Below are 9,387 nucleotides of genomic sequence, written 5' to 3' on the forward strand. Positions count from 1 at the left end.
GCTGTTTCAGCGTGGTGGTTTCTCCAGCTGGTGACATTGTTCCTGCAAGCAAATTGCGTACTTAGAACTACAGCTTGGTACATTGATGGCGCCAAAAGCTCAGCGCTGAGACCCTGTTGTATTTTTTTTCGTCAGCAGCCAGCGTCAAAAGGAAGCGGTGGACTGTATTTTATAATATGTTACCATGCATTATGAGCGGCGGAGCTGATAGTTGAAAACGGTGTTCTTTCATTAATTAATTGTGTGTAATGCGCCACATAAGCAAGTGAAGAACTAAGCATATGCATTTTATGCCAGATAAAATCGTACTGCTGTGCAATGTTACGCTCGTAACATTCATGCGATGCATTACTCTGCACCTAAGTCGTAACGTATGAACGAAACTCGACATTTTCATTAATTTGTTGGCTGCAGAATGCACCCAGCGTGACGGACTTTCCATTGCACTTTTACTGACCACATCCACCGCCAGTCGTAGAGCCTATTTTGTGTTCTGCATGATGCCCGCTCTACAGGCACCGGGCTGGTAGGGTGCTTCCGTCCTCCCGATCCTGCGTGCCATGTTAACCCCACCGTCTGGCTGGTATTGATCCTGTCCGACGACTGACCCGACCCGACCCGACCTGACCTGACCTGACCTGACCTGACCTGACCCCTGTTGTCGGCCAGGTGGTGAGCGTGACCTGGGAGACGGGCGGGCGGCGGCGCGGCCGGCGGCGCGGTACCTGCCGCGGCGGCCCAGTTGGCGGCCGCGAGCTCCAGTGCCAGATCTGCGGCAAGCAGATGCTCTCCATTTCGCGGCTGAAGAAGCACCAGCTGGTGCACACAGGTGGGTCGGTGCCGGGCTCGCCCCGTTCGCGAGGACCGCCGGCGCCCAAGGCACTGGCCGGTCACAGGCCGGGTCGCAGGCTGCGGGCCGTCGGACCGGCTTGGCGCGCGCTGTCGGCTGGCATGGTGCTCTTCGTGTCTTCACTACTTGCGCGCTCCGGTTGTGATGGGCCTTTCGAGCTGTAGTTCAAAGTCATGCTCAAAGGCCATTGCACTCAATGTTCAAGTGATGTTGTGAAGTGATGCGATTTTGTTGTTATTGGTACATGCGCCTTCAAAACCAGGGAACCGCATTAAAATTGCCCTGGCCAAGGAATCGGTCCACGTAATTTTATCATTTATTTGTTTGTTTGTTTATGGGCTGCGAAAAATATTGAGTAGGAGTTGTTGAATATTTACGGTGTAAAGGAACATGCCCAATTTTCTGGGTTGGAAGGTCGGAGTACATCACTTTTTTGAACGTAGCTCCTGTGGTCCTCTGCCCTCCTGTTCCTACGCCCATGATTTGTACGATAGATCTGGTGTTTTGTTTGCGATCTAGTATGCATACCATAAGTATGAACCTCGCACACAGCCGGACTTCACGCAGGAATGTGACCGTTAGTTGCTGCCAACATGCTGTGTGGCAGCTGTAGGCCTCTGTTGCATATCATGTGACTTGCGAGTGTCAACTGATGGGAGTTTGAAACTCGACACGTATACAGTTAACGGTGGGCAAGTAATGAAACTTGCGTGCGAAAGATGCGCTTGTACTAAGGAATCGGTTCGCAGTTCCGTTATTTGGGAACACGGACAATTCATGTCCCGCTGCCTAAACTGACCACGTGTATCGATGGTCGAACCTTAAGCCCTTGAGAGTCCTTAAACCCTGTCCCTCACTCGGCTTCCCAGCGTAAAGGTCACCGTACACTGGCATGTCTCCCCAGATGATCGTCCATTCCACTGTGACAAGTGTCCCAAGTCCTTCAAATCCGTCCATGTGTTGAATGCCCATCAGCTGACCCACATCAACTACCGACCCTTCAAGTGCGACATCTGCCTGCAGACCTTCGCGTGAGTGTCCCGGTCCAGAGCCATGTCCTCCCCTCTGCCTTCGCCATCCGCCCGCCCGCTCCGCCACTGAACATGACGTCTGTCAGCTGGTATCGAAGGCGCGATACTCGGGCCCCGTATTCAGATGACGTGGTTGGGTAATCAGGGTGGCAGAAGGGCCCATTGTTCTCCCTTTTTAGTAAAAGGAACGCAGCACTTCCCTTTATGGAGCACCATTGGCTGCAGTGGTCATATTAGCGCTGTGGCCATGGAGTAACCGGGAATTCGGACGCGGACCCCCACTGTGGCAGCCAAAGGCGCCAACCACTCAGCCATTACGAGCAGTATCAATTTACTGACAACAGTATCAGCAACGCCCTGGCGGCGCGCCCCGGCCCCCCTGCCATGTGCGTGCAGTGCCTGCTGTCGTGTGACCTACACCTGACGCCGTCAATCTGTGCGGCCTGGCCCGGGGTGGCCGGCTCTGCAGTCAGGCGGCGGCCCGGGCAGGACTCCTGTGGTCCGTGCCTCTTCGGGACTCCGTACTCGCGTCGACGGACCGTCCTGTTCCGATCGCGGCTAGCACGGCGATTACCGTCGCTGCAGCAGCGCGAGCAGCCGCTGCCGTCGGCACGTCCTGTCCGGCCGCGCTGCCGCTGCCGCCGCCGCCGCCTGTGCCGCCCGCGTGACGCCGACTGACAGGAACCGTGCTGTGCCCTCTCTCTCTCTCGCTCGCCCTGCCGGTGGCGGTGCAGGAAGAAGTGGACGCTGCGCGGCCACATGTCCACCCATGATCGCCAGGACGGCGCTGATGACCTGACCTGCACGGACTGCCGCTGCTCGTTCCAGGACCGCTCCACCTACGAGAGTCATGTCAAGATCCACACGTCAGTCCACCGCCGGCGTCCGCGCTGGCTGGCGCTGGCCGTGGAGCCGGTGCCGGCTGCTGGGACGATAGCGCGCCGTTGTTACGCGCCTCGCGTAGCTACGAGACAGACTACCGAATGGCAGAATATATCAAACCTAGCGTACGTTAGGATGTATCGCACCTCCACGCTTACAATGGCTCATGATGGCTACAGAGTACGCAATTTCGCTAAGTTGCAAGGCCGGTGAGAGCGACAACACAGAAAAGCTGTGTGCATGACAGGTCTGGTATCAACATGGACAATGTTGAGGAGGGGCTGAAGCTGAAAAATTACTAGGGTACGTGCTTCCAACGAGTGCTGGTGCTGCAGCAGTGTATCGCGGCCTGCGTGACCATTCCAGCGCACCTGTGGAGGCTTTGCGACACCTTCGCAGTGCGGTGTGTGGGCAGTGGGCCGATGTTGTGTCGACCGTCGCCAGGTTACCGGGGCACGGCCTGCCCTCCACCTCCCCCCTCCCCCTCTCTTTCACAGCGGTGAGAGGAAGTGGGAATGCAAGGTCTGCCACCGTGGCTTCGCCAAGAAGCTGAAGCTGAGGAAGCACATGGTGGTGCACTCCCAGGCAATGCTGCACAAGTGCCACCTGTGCGACCGCGAGTTCAGATGGTGCGTCCACCAGGCCGACGCAGGGCTGTTCTTTTGTTCCAGCTCGCAGTGGTTTTGTCTCCGTTCTGGCTGGTATTGCCTAGTCTTGCCGAATTCGCCATAGCTGCTTCTAAAGAAAATTTAGCAGATTTGCTGCGTAGCGGATCGCGTCAGTTGGGCCTTCAAATAGGTTGCTAAAAATGGTTGACTCGCTTATGGTTGCGTCTTTGGTTTTTGCTACTGTGATTGTGACAGTGGCAGAATCAGTTCGTTTACAGATGTGATGATCTGTTATGGGTATCATATGGTGTATATTTGATATATGGTTTGGTGTTGTATATGGGGAAGCTATGCAGCATTTTGCATCGCAGAACGATTTTCCCTCATTGGATCCTTCCATAAAAGTTTTGACGCGCGCACGATGGCATACATAGAGCAGGTGTGCGTCCCTTGAATAGGCTTGCGGTCGGGAGACGACCAAAAATTTAAAAAAGAGACGCCAAAAAATCCCATAGAAACGCTTAGAACAGATGCGATTTATGGGTGTCGATCTGGGAATATCGCAGTGCATGGTAGTGACTAGTACTTAGAGCGTTTTGGGAATTCCATAGAAACTAATAATTCATTTGAAGGGAACGTAGATTTGAAAGGTCTGAAGATAGTGTTGACTCACCGGAAGATGCATTGTGGCAGCCCTAAGATTTGAATCAATATTGAAGCTCATGTCCGTATTATAAAGGTGTCGGCGTGGCGTCCGTGTTAGTAGCACAGCATGCTGGACTCATAGGTGTCGACAGCGACACTCGGCCCCGCCTCCTGCCACGCTGGTGGCAAACTCAATTTAAATTCGGAACTTTGTGTGTTTGCGTGATGGGTCGTGCACATCACTGCTGCTGTTGCCGCTGTTGCCGTTGTGCGTTGCTGGTGAGCTGTGCCTCGCGACCGCGGGTTGTCGTCGCGCCGTCTGATGCGCTGACGTCACCGGCCGCTGCCCGCCGCAGGAAGGAGAAGCTGGTGAAGCACGTGATGCTGCACACGGGCGAGCGGCCTTTCAAGTGCTGCGAGCCACGCTGCGTCAAGTCGTTCCGCGCCCACTCCGATCTCAACGTACACATCCGGAACGTGCACAAGAAGCAGCCCAAAAAGCTGGACTACCCCATCGGTGAGTGGGACCTGCGGACGAGGCAGGCCTCGCGCTGGAGCTACGCGCGACCCAGGTGTGCACCCATCGTAGGTTCGCTTGGGTCACCCGCGTCTATGTGTGCATAGGCGCGTGTGTGGACGGCGCGTGCGTGCATAAAGTTTCCGTTAGGTCGCTGCCGTCCCCTGGCGCCTGAGCGCGAATGCAACTGTTAACCCTCTTGCACCCAATACTTACGCGGAACTCATGCATTCGGGAGTCCCCCAGTCCCCCAGCGTCCCGTGCCGGCCCCACTGTGTCGAGGCGGCGGGGCTGGAGACCGCAGCGCCGGCCGTCCACCATCGAGCGTGCTGGTGATGGGGCGGCACGCTTCGCAGTGAAGTCAGAGCCGAAGCCGAACCACTGCGAGCTGCTGTTAATGCGGGTCAACGAGATGGATGGCATCCCGCCCTGCGACCTCTGCACGCGCACGTTCGCCAGCAAGGATGACTACCTGAACCACATCATCCCCGCCCACCGCGACCAGGAGGCCTACGTCTGCCACCCGTGCAAGCGGGTCAGTCGACCTGTCGGCCGGTGCCAGGGCTTTCCCGTGACGGAGGCCGGCGGTAGTCGAGCGGCGGGGCTTGGTCAGCGTCGGGCAGTCGTCTGCCCGACGGTCCGCGCTTCGGTGAGGCTGCGAGGTTACCGGAGCCCGTGTTCCACAAGGCTGGGGTGGCAATTGGAATATGTGTGATGACCCGACCTGTGCGTATAAGTGTAGAAAGCTAGAAACTTCCCTCACGGCACACAGAGCCTTTTGTGCCAGATATAGTATGCAACAAGCACAGCTACGTCGAGTGAGTGTGAAGTAACGCAACTGGAGTCCTACGTCCCACTGAGTGCGTGTGAAGTAACGCAACAGGAGTCCTGCGTCCCACTGAGTGCGCTGCGCCGCAGGTGTTCGACGACAAGCGTGTGTACGACGATCACGTGGAGGAGCGGCACCGGCGTGGCGAAGTGATGTGGCGCTGCCAGCTCTGCCCCAAGATCTTCAACAAGCGCTCGCTGTTCGAGGGCCACAAGACGCTGCACACCACCAAGTTTCAGTGCAAGATCTGCTTCAGGTTAGTGCCCGCCTCGGCTGCCGGCCGCGAGATCCCCCGCCTCGGCCCTCGGCTGCAGATAGCCGGCGCGGTGCGACGCACAGGTGGCGCCACCGTGCCGCCGCCGGCGCGGTCCGACCGTGCCCGCTCACACGTGCCCGGTGCGTCGAGCGCCGTCCGCTCAGGGGACCGTGCCGTCGGCTCTTTAACTTTGGGGAAGCGGTTGGCTTAAGGTGTGTTGACCAAAGTTTGCACCTCTATTGACGTGCCCCGGTTCAGCGCATGTGTCCGTTCCCGGATAGTGGCGTAGCTAATTAGGTTAATGCCGAGTCCATCGGGCGCCGGGTATTAAGGTGGCTGTTGCACCATATGGCGATGTACCGGATCAGAGGTATTTGCATACGTATAGGACATGGCGCTCCCAAGGGAAGCTACCACTCTGCGCAGTCATTATGCTCTCGCTGGTCCACAAAAAAGATGCTGAACTCGTAATCCAACGATGCTGGGTGCGAGCGACAGCGGGCGCATTGTCAGACCTGACTGACATAGAAATGTCAGCTGCCACCGCTGACTAGAGGGCAACGGTTGGGTTAAACCCGACGTAGGTCTGTCTGGCAAAACGGCCCGAGACAAAATTATCCCGACGAACTGGATTACCATACCTTGGAGGATGGATTTTCGACGCAAGTGTCTGGGATTAGGTGCAGGAACCAAGCTCTACTTGACAGATGCGCCGAACACAAGTCCAGCCGCGCAAACCATTAGAAAAAATGGCGTATGAAAGAGATAATGGTCCAGCGCTAGGTGCCTCGATGTGAGCTCGTCAACTCTTACATGGATGGAAGCCAGTCCTCATAGGCCGCGTGCTCGTTTGATCGTTGCTGGGGTGGGCTGACACGATGCTGCTGACTGTCGTCCGGTGGCAGGTTCGCGTCCGACGAGAAGCGGCTGGAGGTGCACATCATGAACCACCGATACACCGACATCGACAACAGCTCACATGCCTGCACCATCTGCTGTCGACAGTTCAAGCTGCGGTTCTCACTGAAGAACCACATGTTCAAGGTGGGGGCGGGCGAGCGGGCAGTGCGGAGGGGTCACGATCTCGGTTGTGCGCGGCATGTCAGCCGTGTCATCATGTGATACTTGTGGAAGTGCTGCAAGACTTGTCCGTGCTATCGACATTGCTTCTCATGGTGTCGACATTGCTTCTCATGGTGTCGCTGGCAAAACAGGAGGCTTTTATCACAAACGAGCTGCCAACAAAGCGCCACCGTCATTGTCCTTGACGCATACACAATGCCACTTATACTAATCGCAGAACGCGCGTATTATTTGACCCGGCCGGGACGGAAAGGTCAACAAGGGACCGGCCAAAAGTCAGGACATCCGAAGCAGAGCGGTGCCTGACTTCCCTGCAGCGAATCAATGTCGGATCTGATTTTGAGCAGCAAAACACTATTCTGAGTTGACCTCCATGCCGACTCCAGAAGGCAGGGCTCAGTGCTGGAATCGATGTTGGTGAAGCCGATCCCGTTAGCAGTTGCTTACGGGCAGTCGTTGACGGCTCCATGGGTAACGCAATAGCTTGCGAAGGACACGTATTTTGATAATCAGACAGTCGACACCCATAAGAGATTGGAAATTGATTGGGAAATTGGCTAGTGATTGGGAAATCGCGCTACGTAGGCGTTGAGCTCAGGGTGTTTGGCGCAGACAATGCCCGACTCCGTTGAACGGTTACTCTTCAGTAAAAAGTAATGTATACAACACATTTGGGATGCGTTTCTTCGGAAAATGATTGAAAGCTTGCGTCATGCGCTTTTGTTAGCCTTGCTTGCCATGAAGAGGGCCGTGCTCGATTCTGGCTTGTGCGGGCTCGCGTTTTCCAGTTTCTATGCCTAGCGTGGGATGCTACTGCGCCAAATTTTCGTAGAATCTGTCGATGAATTGAGCAAAGTGAGCAGAACATGTGTACTGGGGATGTGGGGTTGGGTCGCGGCTGCCGCAGACGTGAGCAGACCATGTGTGCTGGGGACGTGGGGCTGGGTCGTAGCTGCCGCAGACGTGAGCAAACCATGTGTGCTGGGGACGTGGGGCTGGGTCGTAGCTGCCGCAGAGGTGAGCAAACCATGTGTGCTGGGGACGTGGGGCTGGGTCGCGGCCGCCGCAGAGGTGAGCAGACCATGTGTGCTGGGGACGTGGGGCTGGGTCGTAGCTGCCGCAGAGGTGAGCAAACCATGTGTGCTGGGGACGTGGGGCTGGGTCGTAGCTGCCGCAGAGGTGAGCAGACCATGTATGTTGGGGACGTGGGGCTGGGTCGCGGCCGCCGCAGACGTGAGCAGGCCATGTATGTTGGGGACGTGGGGCTGGGTCGCGGCCGCCGCAGACGTGAGCAGGCCATGTATGTTGGGGCGTGAGACTGGGTCATAGCTGCCACAGATGTGAGCAGGCCATGCATGCTGGGGAGTGAGACTGGGTCATAGCTGCCACAGATGTGAGCAGGCCATCTGTACTGGGGGCGTGAGACTGGGTCGGGCTGCCGCAGATGCACGGCATCGACCTTCCATCGCTGCGGAAGCCGCCCATGCGCAAGTTTGAGTGCAGTATCTGTCACGCTCGCTTCGTGCGCCCCACGCCTGCTTACAACCACATGGTCCGCGTGCACAACATTCGGCCGGAGCCGGAGGTGCAGGACATGTTCGACCTTACCAACCTGTCCGTGGAACACCCAGAGGTACGGCGGGTGCGGCAGAGGCTGCGGCAATGGGCTGCTCCACTGTAGCCGGCAGTTTTACATGGGCCCATTGGTTTCAACTTATTTAAAGGTGTTCACTGTGGGGACCCTTGCGTATTGGCTTCGAATCTCAGATTGCTTTTTGTGTGTTGTCACCTTATCACGTATTTGTGTATACTGGATGAGGGTTGGATTCCTGCCGGATTGATCTGTGTTAATGGTATGACCTTATGACCAATGAAAGTTTTATAAACACCATGCCAACCTTGATGTCGATCGGGCAGTTGTGGCAACGAGAGGATGTTTCAGCAGCGTAACGTGCTGTCGAATGGGGGCTCTGCCGCTGACATCCTTCCTCACATCATCCGTCGCCAGCTAGCGGCCCTGTCTCCCCGCCAGACGCTCAACTACCAGTCCATGGACCCGGACGACCCGAGCGCGCTGGCGACGCTGCAGAACAACATCCGCATCAAGGTGGAGGCGATGGCTGCGCAGGGCATGTGGGATGCCTCGGAGGCCGACGGCTCCACCTACCTGGGCGGCAGCGCGGCGCGGCGCCGGCAGCCGGCGCGGCTGGCCGCCGGCGACGCGCCGCCCGCCCGGGCTCCGCCGGCCCGACCGCCGACCGCAGCCGCCGTGTCTGACGCCACCGCCGTGCCCGCCGGCGCTGCCACGCCGCCCGCGTCGCCGCCGCCGGCCGGTGACGCTGCCGGCAAGACGCTGCTGCACCTGTCGCCGGGCAAGCGGGGCGAGCTAGTGCGCGTAGACGACTCCCCGACGCGGCCGGCGGCCGGCGCCGCGCCGCCGGCCGCCAGCGCGCAGCGTCAGCAGATCATCGTGATCCAGCAGGAGGGCGAGGAGGAGATCGACCTGTCGCGCGTGTTGGGCAACACCACGTCGGCCGATGCGCAGACGCTCACTATGAACGCTGACGGCGTGCTAGTCGACGACCAGGGCAACCCGGTGTCGCTGATGGTGGAGGGCGGCGGCGCGGCCACGCACCTGCTCGAGTACCTGCGCAGCTCAGACCCGGTGACCAGCCGGCCCAACTGA

At 57.9% G+C, this 9,387-nt stretch overlaps 1 protein-coding gene across 1 annotated transcript in view; it reads left to right on the forward strand.

Annotated features, from left to right (window-relative positions):
- LOC119109240 (zinc finger protein 436) overlaps window positions 1-9,387 on the forward strand; it is a 9,836-nt gene extending 449 nt beyond the window's left edge. The window contains exons 2-12 of the mRNA XM_037232833.1: window positions 670-829; window positions 1,755-1,881; window positions 2,616-2,747; window positions 3,261-3,392; window positions 4,373-4,533; window positions 4,890-5,068; window positions 5,452-5,618; window positions 6,524-6,662; window positions 8,146-8,334; window positions 8,710-8,888; window positions 9,150-9,387. Of these exons, the coding sequence (XP_037088728.1) occupies window positions 784-829; window positions 1,755-1,881; window positions 2,616-2,747; window positions 3,261-3,392; window positions 4,373-4,533; window positions 4,890-5,068; window positions 5,452-5,618; window positions 6,524-6,662; window positions 8,146-8,334; window positions 8,710-8,888; window positions 9,150-9,387 (1,689 nt within the window). The 5' untranslated portion in view covers window positions 670-783. The remainder of the gene's footprint in view (window positions 1-669; window positions 830-1,754; window positions 1,882-2,615; window positions 2,748-3,260; window positions 3,393-4,372; window positions 4,534-4,889; window positions 5,069-5,451; window positions 5,619-6,523; window positions 6,663-8,145; window positions 8,335-8,709; window positions 8,889-9,149) is intronic.

The sequence above is a fragment of the Pollicipes pollicipes genome, unplaced genomic scaffold (genome assembly GCF_011947565.3).
Source record: "Pollicipes pollicipes isolate AB1234 unplaced genomic scaffold, Ppol_2.1 Scaffold_7231;HRSCAF=8579_pilon_pilon_pilon, whole genome shotgun sequence".
Classification (NCBI taxonomy): Eukaryota; Metazoa; Arthropoda; class Thecostraca; order Pollicipedomorpha; family Pollicipedidae; genus Pollicipes; species Pollicipes pollicipes.